This window comes from Numenius arquata, chromosome 9 (assembly GCF_964106895.1).
Source record: "Numenius arquata chromosome 9, bNumArq3.hap1.1, whole genome shotgun sequence".
In the NCBI taxonomy this organism is placed as follows: Eukaryota; Metazoa; Chordata; class Aves; order Charadriiformes; family Scolopacidae; genus Numenius; species Numenius arquata.
Genome location: NC_133584.1, coordinates 18,551,374 through 18,568,640, shown reverse-complemented (window position 1 = coordinate 18,568,640; position 17,267 = coordinate 18,551,374). Strand labels below are relative to the sequence as shown.

Sequence of the window (17,267 nt, the reverse complement as noted above, 5' to 3'; positions counted from 1 at the left end):
AATTCCCAAGGGGAAACTGTGCGCTTATCTCTGTAACAAAAAAAGATGGAGACTCATAGCAACATTCTCCTCACAAATCCCACTACCTCGTGAAAATCACGCTGACAAAGGCTGACAGGGCCCTCCCAGGTCAGTCACCCCATGGCCGCCGAGGCTTTGCCGAGCCTGCTCCAAGACCACCTTTGCCTCAGCCTCTACTCGCACGAGCCCCCGTGACTACTGAATTTCCAAAGTTTCAGGAGACGAGGACCATTTAAAAGGCCACGGGGGGCGAGGCCGGCGGTCGCAGTGTCATGGCGCAGGCTCCCCCCCTCACCCGGCGGAGCCCGCCCTGCCCTGAGGGGCCTGTGAAGACCCGCGGCCGCGCAACCCCCAACGGCCGCGCCTCGCGCTCAGCCCGGGTGGGGGAGGGCGCCCCCTGGCGGTGCGGCGGATCGGCCCGCCCCGAGCACACTGCGGGGAGGGGGCGACCCCCTCCTTCCTCCTCCCCGGGAAAAGGCGGACTGTACTGAGATTGTCCCGTGAGAATTCTCCACAGGGCCTCGCCATTCCCGCACCGCTCCCCGCAGCAAGTTCCCCCGGCCCCGCCGGGTCACGCCAGGTGATGCGGCCCCAGCGGCGGCGGCTCCCCGGGCCCGGGGTGGCGGCGCGTGGGGCGTGCGTCCTCCCGCGCGAGAGGGGGCGCTGCCGCCGGCGAAGGCGCCGGGCTCCGCCGTTCCGCCGCCGCCATCTCCTTCCCTGATCTCATAAAGGTGTCGCGCAGGTTCCGCCCGGGCTCGTCATTCAGCCGCCCCGGGCCTGGCGCCGCCGCCGGCCGCCTCTGCCACCGCGGCCCTCGGCCCGCCCCCGCCCGCCCTCTCTCGCGGTGCCGCCGGCCGGCCTGAGCGAGCGGCGACTGCGCTCCCGCCCCGGCTCATCGGCGGGCGCCGGTTGCCCTCCCCGCCCCTTCCTTCCCCCCACCCCTCCCGCCGGCCGGGCCCCGGAGCGCCGTCGCCGCCGCCGTTGGGGTGTGTGTGAGCGGGGCCCGGCGCCGTGCCGGGCCGTCCCCTGGCCGGCGGGGCCATGGCCGCAAGCGCCAAGCGGAAGCAGGAGGAGAAGCACCTGAAGCTGCTGCGGGAGATGAGCAGCCTCCCGCCCAACCGCAAGTGCTTCGACTGCGACCAGCGCGGCCCCACCTACACCGACATGACGGTGGGCAGCTTCGTGTGCACCTCCTGCTCCGGCATCCTGTGAGTGCGGGCGGGGAGGGGGGCTCCATCCCTCCGGCCGCCCCGGGAGGGGGAGGGCGGCCCCGGTGCCGGCGGGGTGACCCCCGCCCCTGGTCGGCCTTGGGGCTGGCCTCGCCGCCGGGAGACGCGTCTGGTGGGGCGGCGGCGAGGGGAGCCGTTACGCGGGGTGTAGCGCCTCGCCTTCGGCTTGGCTGCGCCGGCCCGTTCCCCGCCTCGGGTTTGCCCTTCCTCCCCCCTCCCGTCGCTGGGTCAGCCACGTCGGAGGGGAGGGGGCGGTGGGCTGCCCCGGGGGGAGAAGGCAGTGTGGAGGCTTTCCCGGGAATATTCCCAAAAGAATCCCCCGGTCCGGGAGATGGCGGTTGCCGGGCGGGTGTGTGTGTGTGTGCGCGGGGCCGGGCAGCCTGGGCCGGCAGCAGCGGCCCGCGGTTCGTCCCGTCGCTGCCCCGGAGGAGGTGTTTTCCTGCACGTAGGGAGTGTAAGCGTTTGCCTACGGCACGGACATGAAGGGGGAGAGCACCGCCTCCACCACCCCAGGGGAAATCATTGAAGGTGTCGTAGATGAAACAAGTGTTTGGAGAATACTTTTGGAAAGGGCAGGGGGCATGTGGCTGAACAGTTCACTTTCATGACAGTCTTGAAGACGTGGGGAGCCTAACCCTATCGTGAATATGGAGTTTAACTTTTAAAAATCTTGAATTAAATCAGCACCCTAACCTTTTGTGTATCAAATTTTGCTTGATAGTAGTTTGTAAGACAGCTCTCTAACCTCTAGCTTAGAAGATAAGCTCTAGCCTTGATCAGAAAAGTAGTAGAAGTATTTTTTTTCTTACATTACTTCCTACAAACTATATATATAAACCTTAGAAAGGGATTGGCTCTTGATGAAGTGGATTGCATTTTTCCTGTTCCTCATTCCTGAATGGGCCTCCCCCCTACTCCTCCTCCCTTTTCCACCCTCCCTCCTCCACGATAGTGTGTATGAAACTAAGAGTTGAGATCAGTCAGTTCTGAATTTCAGTTACATATTCATAACTTGGAGAAGAAAACCCTGCTGTCTTCAGTGTTACTGTTTCTGTAGCTGAATCTGTTTGCTGTTGATGTTTCTGTGGCATCGTGCCTATGGAATGGAGCACAATCGAAGAGTGGCCAAAGTAATAAATAAATAGTATGTCAAAGGATACAGATTTGTGTTTGTAAGAGTTTTGAGTTCGTAAAAGGCATTCAGGGGCCTGAACTAATCTCTGTCCCCTTACTAAGAAGGACTGTATTCCACACAGGCCTTCCAAGTGAAGTCTGGTGTTTTAGAACAAAGTTGGTAATTATATTGAGATTCAAAACAAAGCAAACATGTTAGTTCTGTGCTGAATTTACATGGAACAAGCTGCCTTTTATACTACTAGACAGCTAATTAGTCTTGGTGGTTTTTTTTTTTTTCCTTCTACTTTGTGGAGACTTTTGAACAGACTTGACGCAAATACAGAAAATACATTCAGGTTGTGGGACTGAAAAGAGACTCTAGGTTTTGACATATGCATGCTACTTAATCAGCCAGCTCTGGCTATTGTTTGCTCTGTTAGCAAACTGTTATTTGTGCTGGCATGTGAAACTATTTTAAGCTGCTGCACAGGCCTTATTTAATGGTTGCACATGTTCTTACTAGTTAAACTGAGAGCATGATAAAACTGCTCCATGAGGATATTTTCCTTTATTTTTCAGGCTTCTTCACCTTAATAGACAAAGATATCATGAGTGCTGCTGAGATGTTTCCCATGGATTCAGTAGGATTTGTTCATTTTATCTGTTGGCTGGGAGATAGGGACTACTAAAGTCCATAGTCCAACTTAAGAGTAACCAAAAGGATGTACATGCAGTGAAACAGCTAGTAAGCAGGGGACGGCTGTAACTTACTGTTAACTTGGATGTTAACATGATTAAAAGAGGAAGACTTTTTCTGAAAAACATTTGTTAATATATTGGTATTCTAATAAAATGCAAATAGTTCTTTGTTTCTAAATATGCAGTGTTTTTGTGTTGCTATAAAGAAGAAACCCAAACAACATTTTTTAGTTGTTACAGCTGGTAACACCTACACTTAAAGCTGGAGTAAAGGACTGTTAAGAGGACTTAAAATTTTCTTCTTAAGTAAATTTGGGTTTGTTCTTTCATGTTGACATGGAAATGCTTTCATAAATTGTGTGTGCAAGATCATATGTATTGGTTAACACCATAGAACCTAGCCAGTGTGGTATTTTTGTTAGTGATGAGACAGCGTAGAGATAGGTCATGTCTGTTTCATAACTAGAAACTGTTATTTTTAACACTTCGATCAGAATAGTCCTTCATACAACTTGTTTATTTCCAAATGCTTTTCGCTGTAGAATTCCACAGTGGAGGGAAGTGACTTAGGAAGAGACCATGTAATGGCAAATCAGAGTAAAAGTACTGCTGCTTCTGTACTGCTTAATGGCTGCTTGCATTCTACCTCATAATACTTTACTGTAAGGCTTTAATAATCTTATTACTTCATCTTGTTTATATGCTATGTGAATGACTTGCATTGCTTCTTGTTTTAATTAATTTTTTTCTAATCTGGTACAGGAAGTGTTCTTGGAGTTGACTGGACCAGTTTTTTCAAGTATGAAGTGCCCAATGCAAGATTAAAATACTAGTATATTAACAAGTCTCCTTCAGAAAGGTTGCTCCGTTAATTAAAAATGGTTACTAACATCATTATCATCTTAGACAGGCATGTTGTTCTAGATACAGTTAGCTCTAAACTTTTAAAATCTAAAGTCTAACTTGGGTTTTTTTTGAGATTTTCTGAAATGTTTATTCATTGTTTTGGCAGGGACAGTCCATTCAAACCCAAACCCTTCATTCTGGATCCATCATTAATTTCCACAGATGATGCCACATATAGAAAGAGAGTGTGATACTATTTATTGCTAGATTTAGCTTTAAAAAAACTACTATTTTCTTAGCTGTTTCCGAAATTAGTATGTCTAGCTTGTTCAAGTACTGCTGAAAATGATGAGAGAACTAGTGACTTTGCTAGAAAGATCTCTTTCTGACTTTAATGTTGAATACGAGTCTTGGCGAGTTAAAAGTATGAATAACATCGAGGAGGTCCTTTTCTGTAGGTTTTAAGTTTTCTCATCAGATTGGGTTTACCAGAGCAAAAGTTTTGCTGTGCAAAATGGTGTATGTGGGAGAAAGCTTATTGATAGTAGTGTGGATAGTGCCTTCCTTGTAAAATACCTTTGCTTGTCCCCTGTGTTTAAATTCTCTTTGCTTGGAAAAAAAGCGCACTAGCATTATATGAGCTGTGGCTAATTCAACTTTTTGGTGTTGGACAAGAATACAGCATATGTAAAAGTATACACACAGTCTTTTCTTCCCTAAGAGCGGGAGGAGATGCTGCAGAGGAGCAGTATTCTCGGGTCAAGTATTACGGTAATACGAAAAGCAGAAGACTTCCCTTTATTATAGCAAAAACTGCATCTTGGGAAATGTTGGCAGAGAGATTCTTGTAGTTTGACAGAAGCCCTTTGGTTAAAAGGATTATGTTGGTAGCTATGTCTACTGTGTTTCTGGATGCTACCATGTGTCCTGCTGACAGCGACATCCTTCCCTTTGTCTTATCAAATGCCTCTTTGCCTTCTCTGCTGTCTGTGCATCTTTGCTTTCAAGCACTTCTGTACCACTCCTGGTCAGCCTGCTCCTAACTTTCATAAAACTAATGTTTTTAAATTCTCAAATGGAAAATATTACTCTTTGACTAAGAGTCCACTTCCACAAGTTTTGTACTATAGAAATTTTTTATTTAATCCTGACTCTTTTTTTTGTTGTTATCGGATGATGTGATAATTCAGGCACTCCTACCCTTTCCCTTGCTGCTGCCCTCTTTGCTCCCTCCCTTCCAACTTACTGAGGAAGTCTCTTGTTCAGATGTTTGCTCTTCTGGCTTGTGTCAGGAAGGAGCTACAAAGAATGTTTAGAACGTATAGTTACTGTGGGGAATGCTAAAGCACTTTTATGTTGTTTCTTAAAATTATTGGATCATGTGGCGCTCTTTTGGCTACTTATTCCTAGTTGAAATTTTAAATTTAAAATTTTCCTGGGTGAGGAACTTCTGTATCAGCCAGATTGGAGTGTCTGATGGCAGATACTAGTAGCAAATTGAAAAAAATAAATCTTTGCAATGGTGGTGAGTTATTGTGTCTTTCTGCAAAATAAGTTTTGCAGAAATTAAGATGGTCTAAACAAAATGTTGGAGTGAAAGTGATTCTGGCTGTGTTGGCATGACTTTCCAGTCCTTTCTTTCCTTTGGAGTGTATTTGGGAAATGACTCTGTGTTATGTGTATGTGTGTATACATATGTGTTAATTTTTTAAGGGTATTCCCTGTATTACTGTATTTCTTGTTTTCAGTGTCATGGCAGGAGACCAAAGGAAATGTCTATAGCAGAGTGAATACTATGCAGTTCAGAAAGGATGTTTGGTTTTTGGTTGTTTGTTTTGTTTGTTTGTTTTTTAAGAAAAAAGTGAAGTTAACCTTGACTGTGCTTCTAAATGTGTATGTGAGCCTTTTGCTGTTAAAAATAAATGAGCTTGTGAGATGGTGGAGGGTCTCCAGGGAGGTCTACAAGTATCGGGAATGGCCAGTGCTGCTTATATTCTCTTTTGCTAATAACAGTCTCATAGAAATAATAACGAATGTTGTGACATTGGGTTTTCTAAAGTTTGTTTTCCAGACACTTGGGCACGTAGGGTGCTATATGATGGCTTGGCGTTTGACTTGCCTCATTAACTTCCTGCTTCTTAAGGGATCAGATTTTGCTGGCTTAGACTTGATCACATTAGAACCTGATACAGGGGGACATTAGTGGTGTTGAGTAGCTGTGTGCCCACCATTCCTCCCATGGAGGAGGGGAGTGACCCTCTATCCCAGCAGAGCCCACTCTTTAAATTTCTTTTTTTTTTCTTTTTTTCCCCTCTCAGCCCTAGCCTTTGCAGACAACTTTGCTGACATTTGTTTGAGATAAATGCTGGAATGGCTGCCCTGCCAGCAATCACAAGTTCAACCATAATTTGCTACTAAATTATGTTAGTAACAAATGTTCCGTGCTCGTTGACAGTGTTTTGAATGTTTAATGTTTCAGTTGCCAGACTTCAGAATCTTGTGTCTGTGGCCTTAAAGCTTCCTTTGTTTGCGAGAGCACCGGTTTGACAATGCTCTCTGAAGAACAGAGATCTCATGTTATCAGTAGCTGCCCCTATGATAGGCTGCGTCACTAGAAGCTTGGACTGATCCAGTGGAGGGTCAGTGGATAGTCTCATAGCTGGAAGTTCTCGTCATGGTGCTGTTCCACAGAAATAACCATTGCTGAGTATGAAGAAGTTGGCAGTGATGAGTGGGATCTGTGTGTGTGAGATGTTCTAGCTATGGTGTGCCGGCTAAGTGCAGATGGCAGAATAGTCTTACTTGGTCATCTTTCCCAAGGGCCTCAGGAGAGAGCTGCAATCTGGATTCAGTGCTGAGGTAGGTTTGGTTGCTCTCCTCCTCGGGAGCTCTGTAGTAGAGAAAGGAGTAACTGGTACTGCTGCACGGATGCAGGCTGTAAATATTTGTTCAGGATCAATTTAAATTTACGCATTATTAATTTGGACTAAGGGACTGTAGTCCATTTTGTCCCCTGTTAAATAGGGGATACTGTAAAGCAGTAGAACTGTGCAAAACATTTGTCAAATACATAGGAAGAAACAAAGCCAGTGGTAGATAATTTTTTCCTATACAAAAAGAAGGCTTGGTAATTCCTCATAAGGGATAATTGTACTTGGCTCTCTACCAGTAAGCTTCCTCCATATGTAGATGAGTTGTTTATGAATCATTTGGGTCATCAAGTAATCTCTGTAGGTAAGGAAGGGTATAGAGTAATTTAGGATTTTGAAGTAAGAGTAGCTTTAGTACTTAGGCTTGGTTCTCGAGTTCTGTTTGTAAATCCTACAACTGCTCTCTTTTAGGGAGGTTCTAGTCAGTTCTTGGGTATAATGTCATTGAAAGTGGCTCATGCTAGTTAGAAATCATAAAAATAAATAGGGTTTAGCTGTTCTGGTGGTAGAATCAAAGTAATTTATCTAAGGAACATAATGCCTTGGTTCTGGGTTGTATTTGTATGCAGTGTAATGCAGCCTCTTGTCTTGAATTCCTTGTTGCAGTCTGACTTCTTACACAGTTTTAGTGTAAGAGGAGGCTTTTCATAGGCTTCCTCCTACCTCTTGCCTTGTTGAACATAAAAATTACTTGTATATATAGTACTGCAGCTTGATAGTTAACTTTACATTATTGAAGTTATATTCAGTATTTCTAGTCTTCTTGGACCACTGATGTGGCAACAAGCTCTCTTTCATCGTGCAAGGCACCTGACGCTTCTGTGTTGTGAGCTGACCTTTAGGAGTGGGACGTGTCTTCCCCCTTTTAGCAGGAGGGTGTATAAAAAATGAGAGTTCGTCTTATCCCACATCATGGAGATAATGTGTAAATTGGTGAACTTTATAACCTGAGCCTCAAAACCCTAGAGTAGTCCTCACTGGAGAGAGAGGTGTGTGGGAAATGTCTAGTTAGGCTAAACAAAATCTGATCTATGCTTTAAGTATGTTTAATATTGCTGTTTAACAGAACTGAAGATGAGTATTTGCTGCTGTAAATGCTTTGAAGAGCCGTTGTACATCAGTGTAAAGTAGGTACTGCTTAAATAACTTGTGCAGTGCCTTTAAATTGCAAAGGTACAGACAATATAGCAGTTAAACTATACTTATTGTAAAAATTAATTTACAGCAGAAGATAGTGTCAAAGTTTAGAAATACTATCTCTCCTGAAAAACATGTGAATGTTAGTGAATAACCCTAACTTTTAAAATAGTCATTAAATAGTTTGCAAGTGTCTAACTGTATCTTCCTCAATAGGAGGAGAGGAAATTCAACAGACTAAGGTAGACAGACCCACTTTTATACTTACTGTGAAAGCAAGGTGATTGTCATATAATTGATGGAGCAGGTTTATGTGAAATGCCAGGTGGATGACAACTTTTGTTTCTCTGTTTTTTTCTATAGGGGATTCTACAGTGTTGTATCTTGAAACCTTAACCTCTCACTAACCTTAATAAAATTACTTCTGCCGCCTTGTTGAGGTGCTGAACCATGGAGTCTAATTTTAGATGCTCAGATTAAAAAATTTGCTTAAGCAAATAGCGTTCTGTAAAATTAATTCTCATATGCCAATAAGTTTGTATATGACTTCTGTTAAGGTACTCTTGAGTTCATTGCATTTCTTGGCAAAATGCAATTGTTTATTTTTATCCAAGTGTTTCAAACATTGCCTTAAATCTGTTTTTTTAACAAAACTTAGGCTAAAATGCTACTGTTTAGTGTTCTAATAAATATCCAACTTTTAACTAAAAACATGGAATTTTTTTTAACACGGGATCAGAGTTGTTGTCTTACAGGTGCAATGTGAATTTAGCTGTCAAGGTGACTTTGCAAGCTAAATGCACAACAGTTTTATTTCCATTACACTTACTCAAAATGCTAAAACGTTTCTTTAAAAGTTGAATATAAGGTGTTAATATTTGGAACATCAGATTTTTGTTGTATGCTGTTTTGATGGATAACAATTTAATTTATAGTTAGTGTTCTTGGAATAATCGTGGAGTTTAAAGAATACTACTTGACTTAAGTTGGATGTCAGGGATTTGGGGGGGGGGGGGAAGGGGGAGGAGTTTATTCCTAAAGCAATCTGGACCAAATTTATAATTAAAGCTAAGTAGTATGTATAAGCAATAAAACTAACCCTTATCAGTTGACTTGTTAGCCCCATACTACATCCCTGAAAAACTTCCCCCAATTTCCATTCTGGAAACTTTCTTCTCATATATAACCACAGAAATTTTTGTTCTTTGATATCTCATAGTTCATGTATATTGATTTTTTTTTTTTTTTGAAAGATGGTATCTCAAAAATCCAGGCCTGATTAACTTGAGTGTTAAACTAACCCCATTGTATTGCCTGAGTTAGTGTCTTTCCTGCCTGGTGTATGTGGGATGTAATGTCCTTGTTTCCATTGAGCAAAACACGGCTTGTTTTTAATTGTATTTGTGGGCAAAAGCTGTAGTTAGCATGTATTTAAAGAGCAAGCTTGAAAAGAAAGAAAGCTTTATCTTATACTGGCACTGTTGCTTGGCAGGATTTTTCTTTATGCAGGTTTTGACTGAACTGGGTTTGACAATGTCACGCTTTGGCAGCACAAGTGACTTGAGTTTGTGTTAGCCCTGCTGCAGCAGGCGCTGGTGTGGATGGGAGGATGGTGCCAGCCTTTGCTTAAGGCAGAGCTGCTGAAGTTTGGAGCTGTTGCATTAATAGTGGTATCTCTCATTTGAGAGCATAATAAAAACATTGTATTTTTGCTTTTGTTGTTACTTGTGCAGTGTTGAGGAGGAGGAAGAAGACGACAGAGCTGTAGATGGAAGGGCAAAAAGTAAACTAGAAAAAGATGCTGGGAGGAAACAGGCAGTATAGGGTAAAGCAAGAGAAAAAGAATCTGAGCCGGGGAGTTTAGCTTGAAGAAATCTAGTGATTGGGTAGAAGTTGTAGTAAAAATAGGTTGAAGTGAGGTAGGAGTTGGAGGACAGAAAACTGCAACAGAGGGGCCCAAGACTGAAAGATAAAGGGTAGAGGCAAGGGTGAATGAATCTGGGGAAGCAGGCTAGGATTTAAAAAAAAGCCAAATTATCTTTTAATAAATTTGCATAGAAAGTGTCAGAGTGAGTTTGCACGTGCAGTTACAAACATTGGTCTCTCCTAAAGCTGAATTATTTGACTTTACAAGCTGAATGTTATTATGAGGTGAACTTACACAGCTTTAAGTTGTATGACAGTAACATCAGTAAATAGATGTGTTTGTTACAGAGATGGTTCCCGAGTTTAAAACTGACTTCTGGTTGTAACATTAAAAGTGATTGTATGATGACAGATTGCCTGAATACTGACTAAATACTTCTTGCTGCTTCTTTTAGACGGGGCTTGAATCCACCCCACAGAGTGAAGTCAATTTCAATGACTACTTTCACGCAACAGGAAATAGAATTTCTGCAGAAACATGGAAATGAAGTAAGTATTATTTGGAGAATATCAAGTGGTTTTGGCACTTTAATATTAAAACTTTAAAACACTACTTAAGGAAAACTTGATATGTGTTTTTTTTTGTAGCAAAAAGTAAACAAGCCTTTTGAAGCCATCATAATTTGAAGTGATGCTTCTGAAGAGCTCATTTCACTTAGGTAGCTGACCATCATAGTGTTATGTGTTCTTGCCCAACCCAGACAATCTAGATTAACATAGTCAGTGTTTCTGAATTGGGTTTGATTTTACTTTTGTGTGAGGCAAAATGCATCCTTTTTTTTTCTGCAAGCCCAGACCTTGAGACTGACTGCATCAGTGTTTCCTGAAAGACCATACCGTGACAAAAATAAATTTGTTGCTTGTAGCTGTATTTCTTCAGAGTAGGTGTCAGAAAGTCTTCTAGTAGTTTCAATAGCCTCTTTCTTTAATGAAAGTACATAAATGTTGAAGAGTCTTGAAGAGGAGAAGGAAAGGGAGAATTTTTTTCCTCCAAGGATTGTTATCTATTAAGTGTCTATACAGTTAGAATGGCTTTGAAGGGAAAAAGTTCTAGTGTGCTGCCTTTTTGTTTTTTTCAGTAGATGAAAATTAAATCTGAGGTAAGTGTTGGATTGGCTCTATGGTGACACATGGAGTATGTAAACCCCGTATGTGGCTAATGCTGTCTTCAATTTGAGGATGAAGTTTGCATTTTAATACTGTACTACAGCACTGGGGATTTTAGAGGCAGCTTTTGCTTCTATTCTGTATTAGAAAAAGTTCTGTTTCACTTTGATTGGATCTGTATTCTGTTTTAGTAGAACTATTGATTGTAGGCTACAGAGTGTCTTATCAACATGTTCTTGTGAAGTTTTGTGGGGATGAAGCCCATCATTAGCTAAAATGCTGATACTTAACTTTCTTAAACTTGGCCCACTTGTAACTGTCAGGTTGAGGAATGAAAATAGAATAGCAATTTAGTTTTCTGTCATAGTAAATACGCGTTATTTGTTGAAATGATTGTTATGGGATGATTCCTCTAGACAGAGCTGGAACAAGGTCTAAACTCTCCAGACACTACAAAATACTTTTAATAGCTTTGACTAGGGTTTTTTTTGGAATTGTTTGGGCATGTTAAAGCTGTATAACATTGTGTATATATGTATAGCATAGTGTTGACTTTTTGTATAGAGAGAATAATAAAGGATTTTTTGTGGTTTCAGATATAGTATGTTGGAGTCTCTTTCCATAAGATTAGATTGTGAACTCCAGTTTTGCTTTAAGCGTCAAAAGTGTAAACAAAATGTGTGTAGCTCCCTCCCTGCATCCATTTTAATTTGTTTTTCACTGAATCTGCAGTGGCTAGAGAATGCTACCAGTTTCATTTTTCACTGCTCTGAAACCTTAAGTGATCCCTACTCAGTTAATTAGTGTAGTTGTCCTTCTCATCATAGACCTGACTAGTCTGCCAGTCATAATGATTTAGTTGATACATAATTCATTATTGACATAAAACCAGTCCACAGATATCTGCAATGGTGTGCTGTGTTCAAAAGCAGGGGTCTTTGTGCTTGTAGTACTTACTACCTTAAAGTACTGCAATGTTTTAAAGGTGCTACCTTGTAAATGAAGATGTCCTGCTGAGTTTAGTTTTGGGTTGGTGGATAGGAGTGCATAGCCTTAATTCTGAAGTAGCACTGAAGAGAGATTTCTAATTGCAGATGGTAAATTTAACAGGTGCTCAAATATTGAAGAGATACTGTTTTAAACACTTTCAGAAGTTTAAAGCCTAACTAAACATGTTTTCACTTTGTCATGCTGTATGTTGCAGTAACTAAATAAGCATTTTGCTTTCTCTTGTTGGTATTGGACTTTGGAATACTCACCTGCAGATAAGATAAAATATTGAGCAGGTGAAGTTCATCTGACCTCACAAAATCCCTTCTTTGCTTAGCTTGCTCTTCAGCATAGATGGCTCTTGTGTATATATTAAGAAATCAAACTTTCTAGGTTTCATTCATTAAAAAAAAAACCTCAACTTTTTGCAATCTAGTATGTTTAAATTCCATTTTTCTGTAGCTTGTAAAAGACTTTCTTTCCCACTTTGTCCTCCCAGTCTTTCACCAACATGGCCATGGCTTCTTTAGTAAGCTTTCTTGTTTCCAAGGGGAGTAGATCATGGTGTACAATAGGGAGCTTGTTCTGAATAGAATGGAAAATAGCAAGAAAGCTTCCCTGAGGTAAGGTAGTTATTAAGTTGGTGAGTTGTTCTTAGATGAAGTAGTTTTCCTCTCTCCTTCAAAGAGTATTTATAAGGACAATGGATTGTATGAGGTTGAAGTTCTCTTAAAAAAAAAAAATAAAAATTCCAGATATCTTAAACAGTAACTTTTCCCCAGTTGTTGCAAACTGGCATTTTTGTGGCACATGTGGGTAAAACATTCAGTTACTGAAAGACTTCCTCAAAGCAACTGCTTTGAGAAGAGGTTATTCAGAGCAGCTTCTCTTCACATGTGAGACACCATCTTCTTCCCTGTATATACACCTCTGTTGTAGTTTTACACCTTAGTTGCCCAGCCGGCAACTAAGCACCACACAGCTGCTCGCTCAGCCCTCCCTGCGGGATGGGGGAGAGAATTGGCAGAGTAAAAATGAGAAAACTTGTGGGCTGAGGTAGAGACAGTTTAATAGGTAGAACAAAAGCCATGCATGCAAGCAAAGCAAAACAAGGAGTTCGTTCACCGATTTCAACTGGCAGGCAGGTGTTCAGCTATCTCCAGGGCAGCAGGGCTCCATCAAGCATAATGATTATTTGGGAAGACAAATGCTATCATTCTGAACATCCCTCCCTTCCCTCTTCCCCTACTTTATATACTGAGCATGACGTCATATGGTATGGAATATCCCTTTGGTCAGTTGGGGTCAGCTGTCCTGGCAGTGTCTTTTCCTACCTTCTTGTGTGCCCCCAGCCTACTCACTGGTGGGGTGGGGTGAGGGGCAGAAAAGGCCTTGACTCTGCATGAGTGCTGCTCAGCAGTAACAAAAACATCCCTGTGTTATCAACAGTCTTTTCAGCACAAATCCAAAACATAGCCCCATACTAGCTACTGTGAAGAAAATTAACTCTGTCCCAGCCAAAACCAGCACAACTTCCAATATTGTCTTTCTGGCACAGGTAAGCTGAACTTTTTTTGGATGAGTTTTTACTACTTCAAATACAGATTTAAAACTTCTTACTGTATTAGAAAGCACATACGATTCTATCTATCTGTGTATATTTTGGTGTTGCTTACTCATCTGCAGGTATAAACAGATGTCCAGACTCTGATTTTGCTGATGTTGGGGTTAGCTCACTTTTGCAGCAAGAATGGAAACATCTTCAAGCTGATATTCCTCAAGTGCTTTCTGAAGTCCTTTTGAAGGATAAAGGCAATTCTGATTCCCTGGGTAGGATTTTTCCTCTCGTTCCCTTCATGAAGAGCAGTGTGAGGTATTTTCACACTGTATTTTCATGTTAGGAATAATGAGAAGAGAGCGGTATGGAGATGGTTCTATTTGAAAACTCATAATCAAATGATGCTAGCGTTGATTAGGCCTCTGATTCAGTAATGCAATGGTAGTAGAAAGTGAACTCACTGTTTGCAGAAAGTGGAGGTGGTACTAATCTCATGTTGCTATTATAGCTGTGAATATTTATTCAGAAGCTTTCCCCTGAAGCTGAAAAATAGTATTGTGAGGCAAACCAGTTCCATAGTTAATTTTTCTACTACACTTTCGAAAAGTGCCAGATATCTTATAACCTCTCCAAATGGCCTATACTAATATGCATATAGTGGAAGAAAATTATTTGGATGGTTGTGTATTTAGAAAATCTGTGTTCCTCTGGGGGAAAGACCATGTTTACCTGAGCTAATGAGTGGAATGGTCTGCAGGTATGCTCAGCTGTGTGGGGTTAGTTTAACAGTGCTTAACTTTGGTTTTGTGCCAGTCTTCCTGATGCTTGATAGCATCTGTGCAAGTACCAGTTCCCCACACTCTTGCAGAACTAGTAGCAGTATGGGGCTGGCTCAGAGCTGGTGTTTGACCTGACCAAAACACTCTCCTGGAATCTCCTTTGCCATGGAATGTGGCCTAGAAACTCTGGAGTGGAAAGAGCAGTACTAAGCTGGAGCTGATGAGTCCTGACAGCATGAGCTGTGCAGTCAGGTGTCCTTGTAGTACATCCCTGGTTCTGCTAATACGATATAGAGATACATGAGCTGATTGTGTATAGAACAATGTCTTTGTTAGCAGGATTTACTGGCTTGGACTCTGTGCTTACGAAACCAGCTGTAGCTTCTGGACCCAAACTGACTTTGAAACCGGTATAAAATTCTTTTAACATACAGAGCTTAATGAATAATATTGACATCAGAAGTGCTGAATTACTAAACAAAGCTATAACTTGCTTACATAAGGGAATTGTTTCCAAATCTTTTTTCCTGTGGTGAGTGTTATGTTTTGGAACATAGTTTTGTTGTGTGGTAATCTGTAGTTCTTTGCACTGTCAGCATTACATTTGGTGCATAACTGAGGATATTTTATTATCGGGGAGGGGGAGAAAAAGAAATCTAATTTGGCATTTACCAGGCTTCTGAAAGGTAATATCTCAGAGTTTTTTAAACTAGATTGATGTGTAATCTTCCTGTGTCTGGGTCTCAACAAGAAGTTCTGTAGGTCTAGTAGGGTGCTTTTTCCTGGTTGAAGCATAGCTTCTACCAGCAGAAGTACTTGTCTTATTACATCTTTTCCTTGCCATAGTGCCTTCACTGGGTACAAGAGAAGGTGGTTTCATGAGCAAAAACTTAATTTTGCTGGGCTAACTGAATTTTTGTTATTCCTAACTAGGACAATTTTGCTAACAGGAGTTTCTAAAGTGTGGTGGCTCAGTATGTTGTGTAAGCAGAAGGCCTTTGTCTCTCCCATATCCGCCTTCCCACACACACTGGAGATCTGTATCACTGAAGTAGTTATGACATGGTAAAGTGTTGTTTGGTAGTTGAAATATGTAGGACTGAAATAGAAATAACTGAAATTTCAGATTGTCTCAAACTTTCTGCAAAATTTGATGGATACTACCGATTTTTTTCTTTATTAGAAATTTTTTAGTGTGCCTGTCCTTCCTCACCTTCCCAACACACAAAAAAAAACCCCCAGTTGTGACAACAAACCCAAAAGCTAAACATTTGGGGGAAACAAGAATGTTTATGTTGTTCTTAGCTTTTGAGCCCTGCCTGGAACTCCCAAAAGCATGAAATGTTACTAGGAGGCTGGGTTTTAAAGCAGAAGCCTTTCTGGTCGGCTTTATTTTGTGGAGTACCAGATGTGCAATGAATGGGATGAGTTCTTTGTTCCTTTCTGTCAAAGCTGAAAACAAGGGTAATTACTAAAACTGTAGGACTACAAATGTAAATAGTGTATGGAAAACAAGACAGGTACATGATAGGAAAAAGTTTATCCCTCAGATAGAATAGCTGTTGAGTGCAGGCTCAGGGAAACCAATGGTATGAAGAGAAATATAGGTAAAGACTTTATTATAACACACAATATGCACTTGGCCCAATTTCTTCTTTCAACGATATATTTAAGTTATGGCAACTCACAGTTTCTGCTTTGCTACCTCCTGGGTTTTTATCTAGGTCAGGGTGAGTAGGTTGAAGCTGGTTGTGATTCTCTTTCCCTCTTAGCTTCATGCTGTACTTACTGATCTAATTCTGAACTTCCCAGTATCTAGTTGCCAAATGTCTAATGACCTGCCTTGGAGGATTGAAGCTTGTTGGCAGAGAACAGGTACTGTTCTACGCAAACCCGTTGTAAAAGGATTCTCATGAACTTTTAAACTTCATGAAGATAACTGCTGAATCTTGTTTTCTACTTACTATTACCTGACAAGGTAAAACTTTGCTTTATCTTGGTACTTTGCAGCTCCCACAATGTATTAGAGGCAGGCAAAACTTCACAGTCTTGCTTCTGTCAACGCTTCAACAAAAGTAGACTTTCAAATGCTGCATACGCTTAATCATTCTGACTTCAATGCTGTGGGTTTTTTTTTTTTTCTTCTTGCTGTATTGGTGAAGCAGTGGGACATGGACTAATTATACTTTTCAGGGACAGTGGACAATGATTATGGATTGTTGGATATGTTCCACTGTTTCTAGGGGCTTCCACATAACTTGAGTGTTTACTCTTGGCTCCGGCTTGCCAGGCACTTCTCTAAGCAGAGCATTTTGTTTAATAGTGCTTTGGTTATCAAAAGGAGGAGCATAACCAAGGCTTTTGGTGAATGAACGGAGCTTTTGAGCAGAGGCTTATTTGTGCTGCTGTTTCAAAAAGAACAATATTAATATTAAATGGCTGAACCAGAATATCCCCAGAAGATGGTGTGATACAGAAGGATTTCAGAAAGCCATAGACTTTTTTAGGGCTGGTACTTTCATAGTAATGTTGTGCAACTTTGTGGTGAGTTGGGATGCTTCATGCTTTCATCTGTAAAAGCAAAAGAATGAATAATTCTGTTAAATTGGAGGTTAAGATGTATCATAAAACTTGGGCAGGAGCATTTTCTGAATCAGCTCTGCAAGTGTGATTAATGTATGGATTAGTTAGAGAGGTGTTTTGAAATACATGCTCTTTGGGATATCAAATTCAAATTTCTCAAAGAATATGTTCTGAATTTTTGCTTCTTTTGAAAATTACTTCCTTGTTTGCTTGTTGGGTGGTTGTGGGGTTTTTTTCCCCTCAAATAGTAAGTTTGTATTAGAAAACTAAGAAGAAAACTTCCCGTTTGGTAGAGCGAGTGGTTACTTAAAGCTTGGTTTTGTGCAGGTCTGTATTCCCCTTACTG

At 41.6% G+C, this 17,267-nt stretch overlaps 1 protein-coding gene across 6 annotated transcripts in view; it reads left to right on the top strand.

Annotated features, from left to right (window-relative positions):
* Nucleotides 1–852: 852 nt before the first annotated feature.
* The window catches only part of AGFG1 (ArfGAP with FG repeats 1), a 37,280-nt gene continuing 20,865 nt past the window's right edge, over nt 853–17,267 (top strand). For 2 of the 6 annotated variants that reach the window (XM_074153068.1, XM_074153066.1), the window contains exons 1-2: nt 975–1,229; nt 10,300–10,393. In XM_074153068.1, the coding sequence (XP_074009169.1) occupies nt 1,063–1,229; nt 10,300–10,393 (261 nt within the window). In that variant the 5' untranslated portion in view covers nt 975–1,062. Of the gene's footprint in view, nt 1,230–10,299; nt 10,394–17,267 lie in introns of all 6 variants that reach the window. The other 4 variants (XM_074153072.1, XM_074153071.1, XM_074153067.1 and 1 more) reach the window with 3 other exon arrangements.